General features: G+C 39.5%; 1 protein-coding gene across 5 annotated transcripts in view; it reads right to left on the bottom strand.

Annotated features, from left to right (window-relative positions):
* The window catches only part of MCTP2 (multiple C2 and transmembrane domain containing 2), a 258,369-nt gene that overhangs the window by 25,395 nt on the left and 207,359 nt on the right, over positions 1-25,615 (bottom strand). For all 5 annotated transcript variants that reach the window (XM_042876283.1, XM_042876284.1, XM_042876285.1 and 2 more), the window contains 3 exons: positions 21,527-21,628; positions 20,673-20,747; positions 19,804-19,923 (listed from right to left, as the gene is read on the bottom strand). In XM_042876283.1, coding sequence (XP_042732217.1) covers positions 19,804-19,923; positions 20,673-20,747; positions 21,527-21,628 — 297 coding nt within the window. The remainder of the gene's footprint in view (positions 1-19,803; positions 19,924-20,672; positions 20,748-21,526; positions 21,629-25,615) is intronic.

The raw sequence follows: 25,615 nt of genomic DNA, 5'->3' as shown, positions 1-25,615 counted from the left end.
GACAAATTGAATTAGCTATTCAAAAATTACTTAGCCTCAGAGGTACGGGAAATGATTGCTGTGAACATACAGTACATAATAAAAATTGAGAGGGTGTTTATACAGTAAATAGATATATTTCTGCATCCTAACAGCCTTTTCAGTAGTTCTATAGCATCAGCCAGTAAAGCAGTTCCTATATAAGAACTGCCCCCTATTTTATGATGTTGGCCCGTGACACCATAGGTGGACGTTGGTATGGCAGTAGAGGTTGAACCTTCCCATCAATATCCTGTTACATTTTGTTGCCATGCAGTCTGACACAATGGCATCTGATGTGGAAGTGCACATAAAGCAAAGGCGTGTCATTGAATTTCTTCATGCAGAAACAAGTTCCACACATGGACATCCATTGATTCTTGCTGAACTTTAATGGAGACCAAACAGTGGATGTGAGCACAATGAGGTAGTGGGTGGTGCTGACAGTGTTATGAAAGACAGCCATATTCTGGATAGCCAAGCACAGCTGTAACATCACAAATATGGGGCATTGGCTTCAATGCATTGGAAATGATAGTGGCAATGGTGAATACTGCAAAGCTTGTGCCAGGTGAGTCCCAAAATGCTCACACAAAACAGAAAGAACACTACATGCAAGTTTGTATTTCCTCCTCAGTAGTATTGGGGAAAAAGAGCTCCAGCCACATCCCTCTTAAATTATTTTCTACCAAAGCCTTTTGTCAAAACTCAAGAATGGTTCAGCTGACATACACAATGGTTATTGCAAGGATTGGTATTTTCCCAACTTCTTTTAGGCCTTAGTCTATCTTCTTGCTAACACATAGGTTGGTAGGGGAAATCATTAACAGGTTCAGATCACCTGTTCACAGAAGTCAAGGACAACATTCAAGAGCCCCTGATCCAAATGATCTATCTGGTTTTAACAATCCATACTTTATTTCTTCTTGTTTCATATCATCGTTAGACCAAATTCTGTCAAATGTAATCCATGACATCACTGACGCCTTTTGTTCTGGGCTTCATACTGTGCATGAGAAAAGTTAAAATGACAGCAGCTGATTTCTAAAATAAACATCAACAAGCAAAAAACTAGCTCTCTGTGTTACATCTTCTAATGCAATTTGAGAACATAAAAGCCTATTATCAAACTGAACAATTTAATTCACGACATTATAAAACAATTATCAAAATAGAAGCAGAAAAGAAATAGACATATCTGGAGGGGGAAAAAAGAAGAGCTCTTGACACTAATATTTAGACTAGAGTTCTACCTAGAAGAGAACATCACAGCCTTGGAGAAAAGACCACTCGATTTTAGCTGATTAATGTGCTGCTATTTCAAAGGGCCTAATAACTACAAGTTAAAGCTCTGGAGGTTTGGAAGCTGTTTCATCTGAAAATCATTGAAGAGGGGTCCAACTGTTCCTGTCAAGAAGCATGGAGTTTGAACAACCACGAGAGTGGCCCTTTTGACAGCAGTACAAAAGATGAGAGAAGGCAATCTCAACTGAAAGTAAAAACAAACCTTTAGAAACACATTTCAAATCTGGTTTTTCTGCCCCTCTGGTTCCAATTTAGGATCTGACTATTAAGAACAGATTTTAGACGGGTGTCTACTAAAGTATGCCCATAAAACATTTGTCACCAGCAAACCCACAGTCAAGGGATAGAATAGTTTTAAGAGGTTTAGAAACCCAGCATTAAATGGGATTTTCTGTGCATTTTTTCTACATTTTAATTACATCTTTTTTTTTTTTTTAGTTTAAAAAGAAAAAAAAAAAGGATTTTCCTGGCCTAGTAAGTCTTTCTAGAGAAGTAGCAAATGCTACGTTGTTTAACGGAATAATTCCTGAAAAACAGCAACGGTGGGAAAAGGAGAGGGATGCATTTCATCAGATGGAAAAAATAAAGTGAAAGGAGATTAAATGCATGCAAGAAGCCTATGGTAAGAGGTTATTTTCTCAGGCAGCGTAGGTTCCAATGCTAATGAAATGCCTCATCAGTGCAACTGTGAAAAATATTATTTAAAACTTCAGGTTTCAAAACCACACACAATTTGACTGAACTCTAAATGACTAACAGCTTTGACAAAAGTTTCCTCTCCATTTATAAATGTGGCCTATGCAATTCAGGAAAAGTCAAGAGAAACAAATGAGCTAATGGTACTGCAAGTTATCTGTTCTCCACCAAATCAAAACACTGATTTTGATTAGAGACATAAAGACACATTTTCCTTCATTCACAGGGAAGAGAAATTAGATATTTCTAACTTGTCTCAGAGTCTTCACAAATGGACTCTGAACATTCTAGCATTTTTATTTTTTTTTAAGCTTTCAGCCCCTCTGCCCCAAAACACAGGATATCAGCCAATAACATAAGACACCGGCTCCCCAAAAGGGCATTCAAATCCCTCCAAGGCAATAAGCTTGTCAACAGCAAATTACTTCTGACAGATATTTATTCCTGCTCTTAGAAAGAGTAAAAGAGCTGAAGGGAGAGTGGACATACCTACTTACTGCAGGAAATCTATGTGCATACATACCTGCATTTACTGAGGCATCGGCATCTCCTTGAGATACCAGGCATCATAGGTGCACTGACAGAGTGCTGAGCCTGTGTAATGGAAATCAAAGCACAGCATGCAGGGCCATGTGAATGCAGTAACCATTTCTGTGATCATGGAACGGCATGTGCATTTGATGGGGGAGAACACTGAAAAGGAACTTTCTAGCAATTAAGAAAACACGTCTAAAACAGCTCCACATGGAGGCACAGTAAACAGGGGCTGACACGTAGAAAATATTTTCCAGTAAATCTTTCCCAAAGATTTTGGTTTCGGAAGACTCCTCCGAAGTTGCACTTCACCATTCTTCCTTTTAACCCCGATTTCATGGAAACTACCTTGCCATACCATGTTCAGCTGAAAGCACCTACTGACCTGAGCAGAGCTCAAGCTGGTGATGAGCACTTACTCTCTCATTGTGATGCAGTAACAAAGAACATGGCAGGGAGAGAAATTATACTTAAGTAAAGCAACACTGTCAGAAGAAACCTATTTACTTTAGATTCAATTTGCTTTTTGTATCCCTAGCAAAAGAACACAGAGCATCTCAACAGCAGTATGGTACATGTGTTGTACTGAGTGGGGATGACCAAAATAAAAAATGATGTGAAGGAATAGAGATCATTAAATATTTATGCCACGTTACAAATTGTCCCTCCCTGCATTGCTCCACACATCTCACGCTTTACAGTTTGCATAAAACTTGCTAGTTTTATGGCTATATCACAGAGTTTAGCCCTTCTCCATAGGTGTACTGTTGCAAGGACAAATTGTATTAGACTGCAAAAAAAAAAAAAAAAAAAAAAAAAAGTAAAGGATCCACCTAAACACCCCAAAACTACATCAGAACACCAGACTGCATGTACTAGATGCATGTCACAGCACAGAGCTGAAGATTACAAATAAAGGGTTTGCTTAAACAGCACCGTTTGCTAACATGCTACTCACTTTTTCCAGAAGACGCCTTAGGTAACAGAAACAACATGGCTGTGTTTGCTCACACCAGCAGTCTGTGTAGGCTGAGAGCTGCTGAGCCACGTCCTGCTGCCACAGCCACATGTTCTGCCCCTGCTTGTTTCAGGTGCAGCCCCCTAAGAAAGTGACTGCCAGTGGGGTTAGCAGGAGATGCCCGATTTCCATTCAGTGATTTATATTGCATGTGACAATGCAAGAAGGAAAGCAAGTGACAGAATAAAGCCTTCAAAGTGAGACACAAAGACTGGAACTGTACTCACAAGGATCAATATTTTAAGATCAGTTTGAATACCCAAAAAACCCCCAAATCAATATTCCCTACTTCCAACAATATAAGATGTGAAACAACCAACAAAACAACCAAAACACTCCCTTAAGAACATTCAAGAAATCTCATTCTACTCAAGTCAATGTACAACAGGGCCTTTTTCTTTTTCTTTTTTTTTTTTTATCACTGCCTAGTTTAGATTCTTCAGGGGGGTCGCAATTTCTTTGCTGCTGCTAGGAAGTAGAAACTCATTTGTGTTTTAAATGAAAACTGTGACTCATGCACAATCACAGGATTCCAAGAAATGGAGCTTACAGAACAGCATGCTATTCTGCAAAAGTCGCATTGAACTCAGAAGAGTTGACAGTATTATGGTCTGTTCTCCACCATCATCTTGGGACACTGCTATTGCAGCTCAACCCGGGAAGGCTGTGATGGTACATTTCAGAATACCTGACTGCAAACACTTACAAAATGTCCCTGCTTGGATGATGATTTATGTCACTAACAAATCCAGTGGATTTATTCTTCATTCCTAACAATGTCTGGAATCAAAATGAGAACTAAACATGAAACAACCACGCTCCACACAACATCACCTAAAAGCAAAGGAAAGGAAGAAAAAAAGTGGTTTCTTTTCCTTTTTTTTTTTTACATTAATCAGATTAGCCTGCCTAGGAAATGAAAAACAAAATCCTTAGAGATCTTTCTTTAACAGGGGGTCAGGGAAGAACCACTTGGTTTGAGTTTATTTCACCAAACTGTGGTGGTGACTCCACCGCTTCCAAGGGCAGCCTGTGCCAGAGCCCAACACACTTTCTGAGAATAAATTTCTCCCAATATCTAATCTGAACCTCTCCTGGCACAACTTAGAGCCATTACCCCACGTATATAGCCATAGAATCAGTAAGGCAAAATCATTTATATGTTTCATTGCAGATATCTGAAGATTATCTATCAAATGTCATCATGGACAACTATTCTCAACATGAAAAGCAGTGTTTGAAGAAGGCACGCTGTCTTTTTCCTTTAAGACACATACATTAAAACCCCAAAGCATACCAGTCCCCCGCAAGTTCCACAGGATGCCTCCAAACAATTCTCTTGTGGCTGGGCTTCCTCTTTATCCCTAACCCAAAAAGGGGGTAATCAGAATATAAACAAGCTCAACACTGCTTGTTTTGGGGTTCTATATACATGTATGTGCTATAGTTTTACAGCAAAAGACTTCAAATCTTCCCAAGCTGCAGACACTGAAGAAATAGCTGTTTGCTAGCATGCTGACTGCTCTAATTTTTCCCTCATGTTTTATCTAACATATTTTACATTTCCCGAGCCAAGTAAAATACAGCTAGAGACCCTCAAGCAACAAAGCTTAAAAATTGACGGGGAAAAAAAAAAGTAACAGGGAAAAAATATTACAACAGTTTTCTATCTTTTAGGGTAGTCCACTGGGAGTCGGGAGAATAAATCTGCATGTTGTTTCTTAAGGGATAACTATGACAGACAAAGGGAATGGAGGAAGATTTTAAAACAAAGGGGAGGGGAGGCATGCCAAGCAAAAATGTGCTGTTTTATATTGTAGCTAAATTAAACGGTCATTTTTATCTCTGATGATTTGGTTTGTTTATCAGTAGGACTACAGCTTAAGAATTAGTCTCATTCAGAAAGTTATGATCTATTTTCAGGGAAGGCAGGCATTATGAGAGTTAAAAGCCTGATCCTATAGTAAATAATTCTTCCAGCAAACGTCAGAAAAAATATCTGTGCTGTTTTAAAGGAAGAAAAAATGTAGGCTAATTTTATTTTATTCTGGATAGGGTGAACACCTTAAAAGGGTCATGAAAAAAATGATCATTAGCTAAGCTGATAAATGTCCACTTACCTTGGAGACGTATTTGTTAACACGGTGAGAAATACTAGCTGTAGGGGTCAGATGGTGACGTAACTGTACAGTAAGTGTAACAGGATTCAGTGGAAGCATTCTGTAACTTTGGACTATCAACACTGGGTTACGATTGGTAGCGAACGGCACACTTAAGCAATATGTTTAAAAGACTTCTTCATGTTGACAGTGAATATTGCAACTAAACGGGGAAAGAAAAAAAGGACTCTCTAATAAAGCAAACATATTTAATCAGACTTAATTCAGAATGCAGCAGCAGGAGGATCACACATAGCGTTACTTCCTTGGCAGCTGCCAGCTACGGCATGGAAAAAAAAACAAGGTGCACTAAACCCACATAGGGAGGTGCTTGCACTCAGAGAATCATTAGGGTTGGAAAAGACCACTAAGATCATCCAGTTCAACCACCAACACATCACCATCGTGCCCACTAACCACATCCTTTGGTGCCACAAATGCTTCAGAACTGCCTAGCACCCTCTTCCCCATGCTCCCAGCCCCACTGCTGCTTCCAGACTGAAACAGAATAGAAGGACCAAAGCACTGCTTTTGCTTTCTTAGCTGTGGGTTTTGGTTTGTTTTGTTACAAGGAGAGATGTTACTTAAGTAGGAGAGCAAAAACTGCAGCTGAAACCCAGCCCTCCCCACATCTCACACACACACTGGATGCTCAGAACAGAGAGAACCATCAAAACACACGTACAATTTTTTGCAGGTTCAAAATCTTCAGAGAGACAAAACTGCCGCCTTACAGGACAAACACGTGGAGATGGCTGGGATACCCCCTGGAATTACATCCTAAATATGTCACGATTGTAAATCAGCAACAACAGCAGAGATGCAAAAAAATACAAAAAAAATCCTAGGCACTGACAATGTGATGGTCCAATAGATATTTATCCCTAACAGACCAAGAGAATCTTGCTTTCCAAAACACACAACAATATAGGGGAAAAAAAAAAAGTCGCAAGACTCTTGCTACTTCAGGCAGCTGTTCAGGTAAAACTAAAGCCAGAAGACTGTTTATTTTAATAAAGCTATTACATGTGCAGCTCCAAATTAGGAATGGCAGGAGACTAGGGGATGCCGAAACCATCACCACCTGTTTGCCCTGAAAATCAATTAAAGTCACACTATCACAGCAATCCCTTCTTAGCTAATAAAAGTTATACAGCTTCAATGTGCGACTTGAGGTGCTTTGTGGGAATGTGCCTGAAATCCAAAGCCTTGGTCTCGTGTTACTTTGATAGTAAACACAGCTATGAAGTAACCGCTGTAAAACTTGCCTTTTTGGGGTTAGAGAAGGTGTTAGGGGAAAAAAGATCCTGAACTGCTGTTTTGATGCAGTGGATTGAACTAATATTCAGTAAATTCTAACAATCCAGCCAAGAACATTATATAGAGTTTTAAATAGGAGAAGACTGAAGTCCTTTATAACACATGCCTGTTCAACATATTCTGTGCTGCAGAACAGATCCAACTTTACAAGTTGAAAGCAAGGGCAGTTGAGACATCCCAAGTGTTTTAGTAATTAAACGAATATGCATAATGAACCATATGCCCAAAGGGCCTGTTCTTCATGTGGGCCAGATTTTTGTTTGAATTTTTAATTTTTATATACAGATGAAACATTTCATGTAATATAGCAACAGTGCAAAGGAACATGCTATGCAGGAAAGGAAGGAGGAACTACCCATGTGAGAACGACCAGAATACACTTGATGAATTCTGCTCCTCAATTTCCGATTCAGAGCCAAGAGGGTTTTTTCTTAAAAAAAAAAAAAAAAAAAAAAAAAGGAAAAAAAAATGCTTTTCTCCTTTGAACAGCTGTATTAGTCATCTGCTCGGAGTCTAGAAAGGATGCTTTAAATTTATGTATTTACATAGGTCATTTTTAGATATTTTTATGCGTGAAATGGATGATATGTACCAACAAGACTAGCAAAACCACTGACACTGTAGGATTCAAAAGCTTCCAATCCACAGGAAAAAAAAGCCTACAGGATGGTCCTGTTTGACAGGACCTGAGGTGTGAACTGCACCATAACAGCACATCTGTCTATCAAGCAGACCTGAAACATTTTTTTGAAAAACGTGTGCAATTCCCCTCTTGTTACAGTAATGTTATTCTACTGTGAACATTATGATATCACGGCCTTCTTGCAGAAATATTACATGTTCCAGGTTTTCCTGGGGTTGAACCATCTCTCTCCTTTCCTAGTCACATTCACCCTTTCTCATCCCTTACTCTTAAAGTGCAGGAGAAGCATCCTTGGCAAACAGAATCCATTGCAGTAGGTCGGTGCTCTAAACAAACAACAAAACCATTCGGTGCTTCCAGCTGATTTTCAAATATCTAGACAGCAGAAAGATATCCTCTTTCAAGTGGTTTTCATCCATTGGACAAATGTCTATTTTGTTTTGTAAAACCCTGTGCTGAGGCCACGAACTTCTCTCTGCCAACGCACCAGTTACGCAGCAGGAAAGTTTTTCCGCAGGAGCCTTCCTTAGTGAATTTTTGCATTCAAAAATTTTTGTATTTTGTATTTTTGGGCTTGCAAACCAAGGGAAACCAAAATCCTTGTCACATTTGTTGAGCGAGAGGAAAAGTTTGGGATAAGCAGCAATGGCTAACTCAGACTGTGGCACTGCACAGCTCTATAACACGCAGCGTAACAGCAGCTATTCCCTGCACTGGCTTGGCTCCATAGAGATCCAGTTGGGAAACATCAGCCGCGCTATAAGAAATGCAAACAATCACCTGAATCGCTTTGGAATGAGAGACTGGCTTTTCATCAGACTCAATGAGTTCAAGTTTTCGTGGGACTTCAGGAGTTCCCCTTGGCCACGTTTAAACCGAACGGCCTGTGAGATCAACCCTGCTCCCACTACCAAAAGTATTTAAAACCAGAATTAAAAAAACAAAGTTCTAAATAGAGGCATCCGTTGCTCTCAACCCTAACTCCGGGTTTTTACTTCTGACACCGCCTGGCTGACGTGATCGAGTGATCTCGGCGGAAAGACAGATAAACTTCAACGGCTGTCGGAAGACAAAAATTGACATGGAGCGTCACCTTTTCCGACTGTTCAAATCCTTTAAGGAAGTGTTGGAGCAATTAGAAAGGGAGTCTAATCTTTGCAGAGTGCATTAACACTCTCCGACCTCTCAGACAATAGATCAGACCTTAGACACATAATGCTTCCCTAAGGCTTTTTAAGCAGAGCATTTGATCTCATAGTCACTCCCTATGTGTTGCTATAGGTATCAGTGCGTAAGACAGTATTCACTGGGCACTGAAGGACCACTATCTGTACTGGTATTCTAATTTTAAAATAGCAGGAAAGCCATTGCAGTGCATGCACTCACAGCTACTACTTCCCACGAAAAGAAAAAAAGGAAAAAAAAAATAAAGCAATCCAGAGTAGCCCTGCAAAATGTCTTCATTTTTAATAATCTCGTATTTCCTTTCTGTCACCACTGTTTACTTCCCAGCTTTGCAATATAAATCTATCTTAAAAGGCGTACATTAGTTCTTCATTTGTAGAAACAGTTATCTGATAATAATTTCAAAATACTTCATTTCTTTAGCCCCTGTGGAGGGACTTGAGGGAAAGGAAGACAGCTCTAGTTTATTAAGGAAATTGAAATACATCATTGCAAATAATTTTCCCAAATGTGTGCAATAAAGTATCTGGGGATGTTTTCTTAACTGCTAGAACAAGTCACCATCTAATTCCTGACGGGCATTGCTCCTGACGGGAAAAAAAAAAAAAAAAAAACGTAATTGAGACAGTGATATTAGCATTTCTCATTTAATATTCTAAACATTTTAAGAAAATTTGCTCAGTGCATTTTTCTAATGGAATCAGAGCTCCTTGCCATCACTTTCTGACAGAGGCCACGTCTGAACACTCCTCACGAGGACGATGCAAAACGGGATTTTACAAAGAACTGAATTGCCACCCACTGCTAAATCAGGGGTCGGAGGTCTTTCTTCTCCCCATGCCACGGATTTGATGTACAACGCTAGCTAAGAACACTTTATATTTATTTACGAATAGTTTGCATTAGCTGCAGGACTTTGTTTCACTTTTCTAGAACTACAGAAAGTGCCTTTTGCGAAGTCCTTGCATTACAAATGCTTCTTGCTGCTGTTTAAACGTGTACCTCAAATTTGCCGAGCCAAGTGCATCAAAAATGACAAAAAGGTCACGTATAGCTAGTATATTTAAAAAGAAACAAGTCTTCAAAGTCAAAGTGTAATGCAGTTATTTCTAATCTGAACAAACAATAGGCTACATCTAATGAAAGTTGACAATTGGCTCTGATACAAAGCTGTGCAGCTCCTCTGTTCCATTAAAAGATGAAAGCTGAAGGAAAGTACAGAAGACAGCGACTTCTCTCAAAAAGCAAGCAGAAAGTTCTGCATCTCAACTAGCAGAGCAGATAAAGGCTGTTTTGTTGTTGTTTTTGTGGACACTTCTGCTCACATATGGCACTCATCTCTCATTAAGCATGCTGGTGCTCCGCGGGTAAAGTTAATGCTAAAATAAAATAGCATATTAGAGTGGTACAAAACACCGTATGCCCTACATATTTATTAAAATCACAGCACAGCATTTGAAACAAAAAAAAATCACCTGCCACCAAGCTAAGGTTTACTACAATGTGGATGTCACCATTAAGACTTATACACTAAATTCTAATGAAGCAGGGAGAAAGGAAATCAAAACTCGGGGATGCTACTGGTGCCAGTCTAATTCTCTACTGCTGCAGTAGTCAAACTAATTAATAATCAATAGGACTAACTTTTAAAAATAGATTTATGGGATTCTGCAGTTAAAAAAAAAAAACAACAAATAATATTCTGAGATAGGATACTTTTATTATGATTTTTATCCTTCAACAACCTTATGTTCCACACCCTAGAAACGTCCCAGTTGCTTAAGACCATCCTCAGTCAGAGCAGTTCTTAGTTGCTAGTGAAAAGAAGTAAAACTAAAGAGAATAGGCTGAAAAAAATGTCTTTCCTCAATAGCATCTGCACTAATCCTCTTTTATTCTCAGATCCTGTAAAGGATCCAACTCTTTCTCATTTAAAAAAAAGTAGTAGAGTGCTTTCAGAGAAACCCCTCAAGGTGCATCTGTCTCCATCATAAAACCAAAACGTTGCGTTACCTTCAAACATGAAATTTCTTCCAGTTGTCAACATTTCTGCAACTAGTGTTAGATTAGCGCCGAGAGAACGAGAGAATTGAATTAAAAATAAAATAGTTCAAGCAAGAAGAAGGAAAACCTGACAGAAAAATCTGACAAAAGCAGGAGCGTCAGAGCCGGCTCATTCATGAGAGGCCATCGCCACCTACAGGATTTTCCTCCTCTTTGGAAATGCTGTTGCTCATATTGGAGCAGGACTTACTTTCTAACCCATGTTAAATAACACAAGTTTGCAGAAGTCGACAGAGTTGGGGTGACTTCCCATCACATATGGGAATCCCCTACATACTTCTCTACTAATTCTCTTGTTACGGATGAGTAAAACGTGACTATTTCCAGGGAATGAGCTGTTTTAAGATTATATAATTAAGTTTTATGTGCTATAAATAAAGGATTTGCCTTTTTTAAAGAAAAATAAAAACCACGAAGTATTGACAAGGTTACTCCATCAACAACAAGGGAAGTAATAGTCAACATCTACAACCTTCCTGTAAAACTGAGTTCTTTAAAGTACTAAGAGATGCCGGGTCAAAGTAATGTGAACGAGACCAAACCAAGCAGACCCTCACTGAAAGAAAATCAATGCACCTGAATTCTGGTGGGGGGAAAGCACCCTAAGAAAGTAGGATAATTCTTACCTTTAATGAAAATTTCATTTCCTAATAGACATCATGGACTTTTTTTTCCCCTCTCAACTTCTCCACTATCTTACATCAAGAACAGCAGACGCTTGGCCTGAGCTGATAGCTTTTCCCATACAGTTTGTATTGTGCACAGCCCTATGCAACTAAGGGAATTCTATGCATAAGCTTCTGAAACTTGGCTATTTCCAGTAGCAGTGAGCAAGTAGTTTCTCTCCCACACTCCTGCTCAACACGAGTCTTTCTCAGACACGTCCCTCTCTGAACTTCAAGTACAAACTTTTACCATTGTTTCAATAATTTCTAATCTGCTAATAAATTGAACTTCCAGAAAAAGCAAAGGCAGATTGGGAAAACAAGCGGCTGGTTCCTGATATGGCAAATCAACAATTTACGACAAAATAAACTGGCAAAAAGGAAGAAAAATTTCTGCTTTTTTTTTTTTTTTTTTTTTTTTCCAATCTATTCATTGATTGATAGGAAATGCACATCACTGCTTTCTCACAAAATCAGAAGATGCTGGACACTTTATGTGAAGTTCCTCTAAGGAATTTGAAACAAGAAAAAGAACTGCAGAAAAGCCAACTTTCAGGCAACGTGCAGTTCAGTCTTTCCCAGATGTTTTGCACCAAGTTCCCAATGTTGGGATGGAGATTTGTATTCTGAGTTAATTTCAACTTTGAAAGTGAAGGAACTCACGCCATCTTTCTGGACAGCAAGTTTCATCTTTATAAAACAATTAAAACCCAAGGACAAAAAAAAAGCAATTTAATGCTAATCTGTGTCTAGATTAATAAATGGAAGCACACAGCAGATCTGTTAACGCGTGGTTGGAAACAGGAGCTCAGCAATGTTGGACAAACAAATAAAGCCAAAAACAGGCTGGATTTCACCCTGCTGGAAAAAAAAGCAAAACAAATGCAATATATACGAAATAAATAGAAAACGTACAAAGCATTATAAGAGCAACAATCATCTCTAACAAAACTTCAGGACTTCAAAAAACACAAGACGTTATATATTAAAAAAGAAAGAGCTTCATAAATCAAACAGCTAAAGTACAATACAATATAGCAAACTCCAGCCAGACCACAGAGAGGGCTCTTTCTTCATAAACATCAGATCAGGCAGCTAAAATTATTACCAAAGCTCTCTTGTAACTGTCACCTGTGGTGGGTATAATTACAGGCTACTGCTGCAAGCACGCCCACGTCATATGGCAATAAAAGGACCTATAGCTTGCCAAGACCAGGCAGACAATGGAGAACATGCACCACCTGACGAGAGCCCAAAAAGATCAGCCAGGGAGACTAATAAAAATGACAGCTTAGAAACAAACGACAAAGCTTCAGCCACAAAAAAAAAAAAAGGCAATATCAAATTAGCTGGGAATGCAAGCACTGAGCAGAGTTCTCCAACAGGTCACAACTCGAGCAGAAAGCCGGTCGGAACTGTTTTCAGATGCGTTTAGCTCAGGTTTTAGCTATAGAGAGCCCCTTTTCTCCTTCGTACTTTTTTTAATTAAGCAAAATGTTGGCACATTCGAGGTTGGCTTTGTGGGCTGTCATTAGACAGCCAAACAGATGAAAACGACCTATTTCTAACTCTGCTCCGGAGGCAGATAGATAACATATGTTAATACGGACACCTTCTAAGGATACATCTACACACTGTAACAAAGCTGAAATCCTTCCACATTGCCTTTTAATCCCTTGCTGGATGCCCGCATGCACATTCCTACTGACCAGCTGTAGAGAAGCTTGGCTTATGGCAGAATTGGGCTTTTAACTTAACAGTCTGACCATAAAGTTTAAAGCGCACAAGCGATGTATTAAAAGGCTTTGTCATCGAGTAACAACATAATGCAATTACAGGAAGAGGGGGAGGCAGAGATACAGGGGTCTGAGTGAGGACTGAGTGAGAATGCAATGCATACAAGTATGCTGTACACAGCACAAGAAAGTGCAGCTATTGAAGCTCCCCAACCCCCAAAAAGCAAGGGACTCGCCATACAGAGCAAGTGACTTGGTAAGCAGTCCCAGAAGAGATGACTAGTATTCCTCAGATTCCTTTTTTGTTGCTGTTTTTTTGTTTGTTTTGGTAAAAAGAAACTCCCTGAACTGTTGAGCTTGAGACTCAGACCACCTCGCCTCTGCAAAGTTAAATTAAGGATCTTCGTATCAGTCTCTGCTATGCCCCATCCCATTCTGACTCCAAAGCTTCAAACTTTGTTTTTTAAATCTTGTTTATAGTGCTGTCAAGCCTCTAAGTAGTTATTTCCCTATTAACTTTGTCCTTGTTTGTTCTTGCATTTTTGAAAGAGCTGGAAATAACATGTGTTTACTTTGCTGTGCGGCTCTCAGCATCACCAATACTGCTGTTGCTATTCCAGGAATTTTAACTGCTGCAGCAAAGCCTGGGATCTCAGGCTTCAACCGTATCCTCCTAAAGCACAGAAGGATAATACTGGAAATGTAAAAACTGCTGGGAGAAATGCAAAACCACCTCCTTTAATTGCATAGAGAAGCCCGTTTCTCATCCGAGCTGTTACTTGCATGTGTCAGGTAACGTGCCTGTAACAGCACAAACACTGGATTTTCACAGGCACTGCCATGAGCAGCGTGGAGGAAGCAGGATGTAAACATTTCCTCTGTCATTAGAAAAATGCTTTTACAGGGATATATAATAGCCCGAAATAAAAATACATCTCTGATCCAGCCCTTTCACGGGAATTCAAGACAATAATTTGAGAGGTGTACCTTTGCCAGGGATTCGCAGAGGGAAAGAGCAGAGGAAATACTAGGGGCTCTGAAAAATTAGTTGCTAGGTCAAATTCTTGAAACGTTGCCTCTGACTGCTCCTCCAGCACTATCTCTAGTCTTCAATATGAAAAAGGAATTCTATCACAGCGATGTTTCTCAGCCTCCCTATTTAAAAAAGGGACTGCGTCCATTCCTTTGCCGACTGATTCTTCAAAACAGCAAAACACAAGCTGTAAGTGGGCTGAGAAAAGCCCTCAGCAAAAACTCTACAGTAAAGCCCAAGTGAGGCCATCTCTTTTGCATTAATATTTTTATTTTTTTAAAGCAGCTTCTTTTCCAAGTTCCCTATTCAGTGTTTGAAGAATACTCATTCTTCTCTCTTTAGGATTACATCTATTCATTTTATTTTGCTTTTTAATGTGGAGACATTTTAATCTACCATTACTTTAATGCTGTTCCCAAATAGTTTAGGAACAATGATTTATATTTCATCTTCAGCTACAAGAATTAAAGAAAGAGAGAACAAAAAGACTATACCATTCTCATTGGTTACACATGTAGTAGTGGGACGGTTTGGCTTGTCCTTTGTATCAGAGAACTGCCTGCTCAAAATCAGTGGGCTGCTCAAGTAGCATATAAAAATTTGGGGAAGGTAATGTAAGAGTTATATGTTCCTTCAACTCCCTGCAGGTTAATTGTTACCACCTATTGGTAATTCATGCATGAACTCTTGGTGAAACTTATATTCTATCTTTCGCTTGGTTGGCCAAGGTCTGAGAGATGCTTGGCAACACTCAGACTCTATCCTCAGTTGTTTGAATGTCATTGGTCTCATTTCTCCGTAGATTTCTCATGTTGCAAAGCAACACATGACTTAAACTGTATGTTCTACCAGTATTCTGTTGTCATGTCCAGTGCGGCATTATATTCAGTACAAACAGGATTAGAACATTTTGCTTGGAAAAGTCTCAGCATAACATTCAGAAGATGCTTGCCCGTATGCAGAATAAAAGATCCACCTCAAGCTAATTTCAGAATACTTAAATTTTGAGTTAATAAACATCGTTCCTGAGGGAAAAGTATATTCCCCTCCTACTGATGCACAGTTAGTGATTTTAGAAGCCACTGTCAACAAGCTCTCAGCCTTTCATCTTTAGGTCATGAGTATAAATATAGCCCAACTCAAAGGGGGATTAAAAATTATTCATGTCTACTAAGATGGCTGGTGTCTCCTCTACAAGATGAGTTTAACTGGGCTCAGATCCAGCTCCCATATCACAAACTTAAGTGGCTGCACATTAAAGGGCATGCTAAGCACTGCCCCAACGTACGTGAGCTGCTGAGCTCATGGGTTGAACTTGCCATGTTATCCAAGGGTAGGACCAACACAATCTGGTAAAGTGCAGTCCCAGCCAGCGTCCCCCATGGCTCTCAAAGCCCCAACAGGCTAATGCCATTAAGTTGGGCATCCTCCAGCTCCTTCTGATTTACAAAAAGGTTTGGAGCTCTGAACTGGAGAGGGTGCCAACATCCCACCTCTCCAGAAAAGAGTACAAAAGCTTAAGTGTGGGTTTGCTGTTGTGTCCATAGCTCCCAGCAGCTCTGCTGGACATCTCAAATCCCAATGCTTCCCTACCCCTGAATCAGCTGGCTTTTGGGAAACCCAAACACTCCAAAATGGTTCCATGCCTGTCATTTTCCCAGCTGTGCACCATTAAATAACTACACACAGTTTGACCAGAAACTCCACATTTTAACCACAATTACGCTGCATCATCATATATTCCTTCCCCGTGATGGTAGTATCCCATCATAAAATAATTACCCTGTAATGTCACCGCAAAATAAAATAAATACTGCCCATGCATGCTGTTCACTGGTCTGGCTACTAGCTAGGGCAGAGCTTGAAATACAGCTCCCACCTGTACTACCCTGGCAACAGCCCTGATTAGCAGAGGCCTGAACCTGATGCAGGGGGACACATCACCAGTAAAAATCAAGTATTCTGGCAGGGGTTCGTGTGCAGGGACCCTGAAGCACACTGCCAGCAAGTGCTGCCAGTCACACCTGAGGTGCCACAGCGGCTGCTTCCCCATCGTTTGCCTGAACATGTTGATGTCTCGCAACTATCACACAAATTTCACCAAAATATATATATATATGATTGTAAAAAATTCCAGTCAATATATCCTTTCAATCTGCTCCAGATTATAGTTGGTTGATTTTTTTGTTGTTGTTGTTTTTTCTTTTTTTTTTTTTTTTTTTTAAGCAATTACTGTAATTTCATTAAATGACATAATTACCATTAATTCAGAGGAAAACTGTCAATAAAAGGTATAATTACGTTGTATAAAATCACAAGCACAATGTTCAACGATGCATAATTCCTCACGAAAATCATTCTTGTGACTAAAATTAAGTCTTAAAATATTTTTAAAATACAAATTGTGCAGTAGAAATGATTAAGTTCTGATTATGGACTTCTACAACCAACTTGGTAAGAAGAGGGAGAAGAGCAAGCAGAGAGGTCATGCAACTAGAAGGTAGAAGCAGGAATTCAGCTTGGAAGCATATTGGAAAGGTAACACAAGTTTTCATATCAACAAGTGGGAAAAGCAAACAACTTATTATGACATGGATATATGAGTTGATATGTAAGCAGACATTCCCTCAGGCACATTTCACCTTGCAGCTCCTGTTTTTTGGGCACCGTTAACACAGTGCAGAAGTGATGCCTCAATGAAGAAAGGTGACAAAAAGAAGGAGCGAGGTGGACAAAGCTAACACCACAATATTTGCTTGGGAAACCAGGAACAAATTGTTCAGGGTATGATTATGGGGAGTGCTAGGCACACAAACAGAACCATAAAGGCATACACTACAGTATGTTTTGGAACACCTTCAAAAGAAAGCCCCTTTTGAGGAGTATGTTCCATGGAGTACATGATGGAGAACACACAAAGACTTAAGATCTCTCCCAGTAGAAGAACACTGTTAACATTACAGCAACACTTTCTGCAAGTGCCTATTTAGCCAGTATATCAACATATTAGCTTGGGATGACACATAAATAGGTGAACATGACGATAGCATTTTTCTCATCCACTTGGGTCCTGCCTGCCATTTCCTCTCTCTTTTTCTTTTGTGTGCCCCAACGTAGCAGCAAACATCCTTGTTGTACTTGGAAGCTGTCAGTACTAACAGGCAAGGAGGTGCGCTGTAATGAAGACTAAAACAGCAAGGTGCAAGATATCATGTGAGCTCCTATTGCAATGCTTTTGATTAATTCTTACAAATATTTTCTCCCAGCTGAGTGAGGAGCTTTGTGCACCTTCCCCACCTCTGGTTTCTAGTGCCAGATACAAGCAGGATGTTACTAAGAACAGCATGGTTCAGGGCAAGCTGATTCTAAGAAAGTATTCAGAAGTTGCTTGGTGGAGGACAGTGATTTTAAAAATGACATATTTTAACATACTTTTTTTTTTTTTTTTAACTGTTAAAGACTGGATTACAGGTACACGTCAGGGCAGTGGGGTATAGCACCTATCTTGCTGTGTATATATTTTCCCAACTATGAATGCACATACTGGAAACAGCAAAAGATAGGGTATTAACACTTCATTATAAATGCCTAAATGGAATCACTGCCATGTGGAAAAGATCAAATACACTTAACTTCTGGTTTGTAGAAGAAATCTGCTTGTATTATCCTTAGTAGTGCATTTTATTCCCTTCCCACTACCCACTTCCTGTAGGAAACCAGGAGCATTATGTTACCCAGTAAAGATGTTAACATCTGTAACTTGTAACGTACCACTTCTTTTGTTCATCTTCCTTTTCACCTTGAATGAATTCCTTTTTCTGTGGACCCACTTTCCCAGATTCTTATTTTTATACCTTTCTACCACTTACAAACTTTTCCTAAGTCCAGAAAAACAAACTTCACAGCCTTAATTCACAAGTAATTTATTTCCTGATGGAGAAAATCTCCTAAGCACATGGTTAGGTTCCTGTTTAACAGTGATGGAACAGTGTTGGCACTGGGATTTTACCTATGTCCCTACTACCTTTGCAGCCTGTGTGTACAACCATACAATTCCTTGCACAATCATGTAGATTTCTTTCACAACATGGAGAGAAGTTTCAGAGCTACCAAATATTGCAAACAAACACACATGCATAGCAGCTCCAACTCTTTCAAGAAAGCCACCATCTTAAAGCCCAAAGGGCAAGACTAGGTTGATTTAAGTTTTCTTTCTCTGAGCACTTCCAATGTATCTGTGCACAACCTACAGTATATCAGTTAGCATCTCTGTCTTCAAAGTAGACAACATTTTAACGTATTAGTAAGCAGCTCTTGAGCCACTAATGCTAGATATGATTTGAATAAGCAGAAAAAAAAACACACAGAAAAGATCCTCTTGTCCTATCTTAAAGTGCATGTCATGTCTATAACTTGCAGGGTCTTTGCTCTGATTTTCTTTCCATCACTTTACTTATCTGCAAGAAATACACTGTGAAGTGTCTTCCTCTAAAGAGCCTTTAGGTGATTTAAAATGCAGAGAGTATAAAAGGAAGAAATCTTGAAGACGTGGCTGTCCTTTTACTTAATCAACACTCAAAAGCTTTCTTTTTGCATGCTGGACCACCACAAAATGATTTTGCAACCTTTAATGGCACGCCAAACATTTCAAGCACGACGAAAATGTCACACCACTGAATCAAAACCATGCAAAACCTTTCTGTGCTTGCATGGATTATGAGAAAACTGCAAATGGGGTGCTTACTACCAAGAGGAAAATGGAGAGAGTGGGAATGGCAGGTAGAGAATTTGGCTTTTTTTTTGCAGAGAGAAGAACTCATTGACCAGCCTTTCTCTGTCCTTTCATATTTATAAATACTTAATTTATAAAAAAAAAAAGGAAAGAAATGTATTGTGATGATTAAGGGGATAAATTTGCAACTGGCAAAACTGTTCATGTGCCAGGGGGACATGCAGCATGCTGTGTGGTAGCAGCAGGCAGAGCAGACATTGTTAACCTGCAGCTAACTGCCTCCTCATGCATCATGACAACCAACGACATCTCACTGCAGATGGTGCCTACTCTCTCGGCCACCATCTCTCTTCTCTCCCACCATCCAATTTCCATGCTCTGGAAGGGCCAAAACAGAACAGCCATACGGTCACAGCCCTTACAGTCTATCACCGACCACACATGGGTGGCCCAGGTCAACAAGAGCCTCTGCACATAGCGAAAAAAGGCTGCTTCTGAAGGTTCAATTTCCAAGTCCAGCAGACCTAACACTGACCTGGCTGCCTTTGAAAACTGCACACCCTGCAGCCGTGTAGCTACAAAATACCAATAACTGCAAACGATAAATGGCTTTGGACTGGTGGAGAGGATGGCACGTTAACACTCAAGATCTTATATCACTTAGCCACATCCAATAAAAGAAGAAATCCACTTACCACAAATGCTATCATACTCTTTACCGTGGACTCCCAAAGAAAACAGCTCCGAAGGAATTGTATTGTATTCCATATTGCCATGGTGATTTTTTTCACACGATCAACATTCCTCGATAAGATCTGATAAATATTGAGTGGGAGGAGGGGAGGAGAAGAGTTTAATCAAACACTCTAATATCCTACCATTGCTTCAGAAACAGGGATAATTTAAGCTACAAATGCATGCCAGGGCACATATTACAAATAAAGCTTCTATTTCAAAGGCACTCTCCTGCTCCTGTCTGCTTTCTGATTACACTCATACCTCCCAGATTTTCCTTATTCATCAGAAAATAAAGCAAAAAGAAAAAACAAAAACAACATCTTGCCAAAACTAAATAGAACAGTAACAGAAACCTACCTACATTCCCTTGCAATTTCCATAATATAGTAATGCCTCAGAACTAAGGACTAGATATGATTTAATCCAAACACAGAACCTCTTCTCTATGTTTTAGATTCATCCATAGAAATAAATATGAGAATTTTAGCTTTATTTTATTTAAAAGGATAACAGTCATCGTTCTAAAATCTGTAGAGTTTTTAACTAATGTAAATCTGGTTTCTTCCTTCTGAAATAAAAGAACAGGGCTTGTGCTTTGCTTCAGGTGCTTTTAACCGTGCATTACCCACAACTATCATTTTCCCTGTTCTGAGGCACAAAGCCGAACTACTGATGCAAACTAGATCAGAAAGCCTTTAAACACAACAAAATGCACAGAATTTACATGTGTTCAGTGTTTTACACGTAAATGGGTGTTGTTCTTGGCCACAGTAACTCAAATCTTTCCCAAGTAAGCATCAGAGCTGAGCCCAGAGATAACCTTTACCTTCTTAGAAAATTTGCGGTTCTCCTCAGTGAAGCGCTTTTCGCGGGGCTTGAATGTTCTAATAGTTGCTTTGATCTAAAATAAATAAGAAAGTCATGTACTTTTAAATTCATTATTCTTTATAGCACTAGGATTTTTCTCTCTTTTAAGGGATTTCTAGGAGAAGACTAAAAGAAATCAAGAGGGCACCTTACGGAGGAAATGAAATAAGTATTCATCATCCTGCACGTTCAATACGTATAGGTGGAAGAACCTGGACTGCTTCTGCCCTGTTCCCTGGAGTTTTGCTAACCACTCTCACTGTACCACAGGGCTGGCAAAGGCAGAGCTGCGGCACAGCCCACAAAGGCCTTAACAAATGGGATTCCATTCAGCAAAGCTGGAGGGCATAAACAATTGAGACTGACTCAGCCACCTAAAAACTAAGTGCACCACATACATGCCTCATTAATTTTCCTGTCAACACCCTGGGAAGAGAACATTGTGGGTCAGCTTTTTTGGGAGGAAGTAGGTGTTAAAAGTAATGCATAATAATCTAAACATTAAGCCCTTTTCTGGCTGCTGCAAACGAAGCCCTGGTGTATGGCAATTGACACCTCCTTCCTAAAGCTCCTGTGGTCACTGTAAGTCCTGAAGTGCCCCTGCATTGTTCCATCCACCCAGATGGGCTGTCGCGTTAGGATGTGCCAATGTCTCTTCACCCACAGTATGAAACATTGCAACCAGATGCAGTGAGGTCAGGACTTTTCCCGCTCGGTTCCTGCTTTCAAAGGATCGATTACCTCCCTCCCAGGTGCACATATTTCCACATCTCTTACACAAATGATAAGCAAAGAGAAAATATTTTAACTTACGGGATTAAATAGGACATCCAGCTCTAAGTAAATGACTCCTTTTGAAGCACGTTCCAAGTCTTTATTCTTCAGCATGTAACAACTTTGTTTGCCATTTCTGATCTATAGATTGGGAAGAGAAAAAGCATCAATATTTTCCCAGCTGTAATTTACAATGTAATTTTAAAAGACACTACCAAAAAAAAAAAAAAAACAACCACCTCACAAGCACAGAAATCCTCCCCAAACCATGATAATACACTCAGAGCCTGAAATACAAAATGACCATTGGATTAGAGACCTATAAAATTGCAGATTAAATCTCTTATGGTCCAACTTTAATTTACAAACCTTGTACTTTATAGTAGAGCAGTGCATGCAATAACCAGTTTGAAAATTCTGCCCTGGAAGCCAGTGAGTTGATGGGAAGTAATCAGCCTCCGTTATTACAGGTTGAAAATGGAATTTTTCTTCCAAAGTTCAGAAAAAGAGCCACGACAACAACTTACCCACCTACTGCACACCCCAGTACACGAACTCACTTCAAATGCTTCGCTTACTGCAAGGTTGTCAAATTATTACCCAGGAAACGAACACAATCCAAAGAAATTAATCAGCTTAAGTGGAATGAATGTTAATGTAACAAATGTTCAAAATTAACTAATTCACGTAAGAGACTTCTCCCCCCACCTCTGAATTTCAATACTATTTCCATGCTCTAATCTGCCGGTTGGCCCTATCACATTAAACGCCTATAAAAAGAAAAACAACCTCCCTCCCTCACCATTTTGTAAACTATTTGGCTCAAATCAAAAGCATTCTCTCTTCTGAAAGTGATGGCAGAAATGTATTTATTATACACAGTAGGATATGTATTGATTAAACATTTGGCTTTTTAGGAAGCAGACCAGTTAATTCTAAACAGCAGTAACATAAAAAACTGCAGCTTACCAAAAAGCTACATTCAGGGACTGTAATGATCAAAGATTAAAGATAACGGAGGAAATTTGGGGGCATGAAATTGCAACCATATTTAAAACGGCTATTGCTGCTCTGGCATTTAGAAGAGGCACTCATATAAACCATGGCAGAAATGAGCAAGGAGGAAAAAAAAGGCATAATAGGAACCAAGCGATTTCACGTTACAAGGGAAAGGTCACTTTCCTTCCCAATGCTGCTCCACCCTTTCTGTACCAAACAGCTCGTCGAAGGGTAGACGGCTTTCCTGGCTGACAGTTAAAAAGGAAGAAGGCTCTCATAAAGCCCAAGTTCGCATCCTCATCAGGGTCCAAACAGGAATTCCAGCTTTTACTATGCTTTCATCCAAAGCTGAGCTTAACAGGATGCTGGGAGCCATGCAATCAATTGCAGAGTCTCTTTAATAGTAACAGGCACCGATCACGAACCTGCCTTCAATGTAAGGACAAACACAAAGGGTTGGAGTTAAAGACAAAGGAAGTGGCCAACCCCGTTCGTAGGATCACTCATATCAGATGGTCCTCAGACCAACTGCCATATAAAGTACTGTTTACCCATCAGAAAGGATTCTGCTACTTCAACAGTTCCCTCATCACCACCTAGCAAACGCAGAAACAGTTTTAAAAGATACGGGATGAAAACAAAACCACTCCAAGTTATTCAGAAACTAAAGATGCTTCATTTTCCAAACTGAAAATTGCATTTCGTCTGAGAAGAGATAAAAGGCCAAATGGACTTGGCTTGAGATTATTATTGCTTTGATCTAATGCAACGGCACCAGAAGAAGGCATAGAAGAAGAAGCTTTGTTCCTAGCAGCGTGTCTGCAGAGACAGAGATATCCAGTGCCTATCAACACTGCGTAACTATTGATTCTTCTTATTTATGAATTTGGGGGCTGAATTTTCATGTATTTCAGTTACAAAAAGTTCTTACAACTTTTTATTCTTAGGATGAAATGCTTCCATAACTCAGCAGTAAGGACACGTGGAAATCCATCTGGATATATTTCTTACCAACATATTTTAAGAGCACAGCCAGTAAGGAAGGAGCACTGCACACACTGCTAAATTCAGTGAGAAAAAATAAAAGGAAGGAGAAGGTCTCGTAATTAATACAGATTTCCTAGCTTTTGACCTTCTTCAAGGAGAGAGAAGTACAAGAGAAAAGAGCAATTGGCTATAAACTGGCATTTTCATTTGGATGAAGAGAAAAAACCTTGATTAAAAAAAAAGTCAAACAGAAGTCTCTCAAAAGTTTTGGCAACATGCTATGGTACTGCAGGTCAGCAAAAGGTGTAAGGTAACTCTAACACCCATGACTGCATAGAGATTGAATTGACAGCACGTCTGAACTGTGCTCAGAAGAGAGCATCCAGAACTATTCTGTTTTTGGGCCAGAGTTTAGATTCTGTTCAACATTTCCCTCTGTCTCAAGAGACAAGCAGTCATATTAATCTCATTTGGGATCCATTTCTTCTTCCTCCCATAGAGGAGGAGGAAGAATTTCTCCTATCCCTGCTATTTGCAAAAACCACTCACATATTCTCTCCAGCTGCGGACAATGTCGCACCCTGTGCTGAGGTCCTAGGAACCTCAATTCAGAAAGATCAAATTTCTCTGCTGCTCAAAACACCTTCCACTAGATACCTGAACTAATAGTCCTGAGAGCCATGTCTAAAATTGTTTAACTTATGTAAAAGCATCAAGAATGGAATGGAAAGGAATATGGGAATTAAAAGTGAAAACACCTACAGGTGAGGTCCTTCAAGAGATATTATCAATATTATCCCCTTATTAATTTCACACACATGTATATATGTCTCCTTAAGTAATACTAATGCTTGCATTCTTTGAAAGCTTGTTAGCTGCATGGAACACACTGGAGTTCAATCAACAATCAAGACTGCCCATAAGCACAGAAGGATAGTAGTACCAATCCCACTGATAAGCTTCATTAGACACAGTTACCATCAGAAAGAAAAAAAAAAAAAAAAAAAAAAAAAAAAAATCAGCATTTTCACCCCATGAAAATTTCTGATATTTGGGGGTATTTCTGTGTTCTGAATCAACTCAGAAAGACAAAATACCAGCAGCACTATTTCAACAGTACAATTCACCGCTTCTGTATCATACTTCCTTCTCTACACAGAAGTTACCAGCTGGAAGCAAAGCTAAAATTCTTCATGCACTCTGTATTTCTATCTACAGGAGCACTTCAAGCAGAGGTAACCTCTGGCAGTGCTTCAGCTTGCCCTCCCAGCTGGAAGGAGATGTTCAGGTGCATGAGACCACAGCACAGCCAAGGCCCAAAGTGCATCAAGTTCCTTTCAAATGAGTGAATATATTTGCTAAACTCTTCCCACAGATGTCCCCAGTAAAACAAATGTGACTAAACACAGTATTGATGTAGCCAGCCAATGCTAAATCTATTAAGCAACAACCTTCTGACCGCTTGGGAATTTTAATGAAATAGCGAAAGCCGAGATTGATATGACACAAAACACTGAGAAGACAGGACCCTTACGCAGCAAAGGGTGTTTTTTCATTGCTCTTGTCTCAAAGAAATATGGTTTAGTGGCTTTTTTTTTTTGTACATTGATTTTAAGAAAACTTCACTCCGTATCCAGCTTTGATGCAGATTCAATATCATATATCGATGACCTGACAGAACAATGCTGGGTTAAACCTCTGTACATCAACACCCGTGATGTGCAGAAAGGGTAATGGCTACTCTCCAAAGGTAATTCATCTAAAGCATTTGGGACCTCTGATATTCCTGCTTGAGCTCATTGCTGATGCACAATGTCATACCATTTGCCCTGAATAACATAAAGCTGTCTTGTTATAGACACACACCTTCTCTTATCAAAGGACATATTTCCCCAGGAAAAGATGAAAGCAAGGCACATATTTGATCCACCTGGATATGAGTAAGGAGGTTTTTTTTTGTTTCTCCTCAGCCTTGTAATATACGCTCATTAGATTTTATACAAAATGTCCATTCATTCATCCCAAACTCTTTCCCCCAAACATTTTGCTTTTAATAACCTTTTTTAGGACCCGAAGTACAATAGAAATGCAGATTCTTGGCAGAGGGTTGATGTCCAAAGACTGAACGCGTATGGGGTCAAT

This window comes from Lagopus leucura, unplaced genomic scaffold (assembly GCF_019238085.1).
Source record: "Lagopus leucura isolate 7727_CA_CO unplaced genomic scaffold, USGS_WTPT01 Super-Scaffold_100015, whole genome shotgun sequence".
Lineage (NCBI taxonomy): Eukaryota > Metazoa > Chordata > Aves > Galliformes > Phasianidae > Lagopus > Lagopus leucura.
Note: the sequence above shows the minus strand (reverse complement) of the source record. Positions and strands in the feature narration are given on the sequence as shown.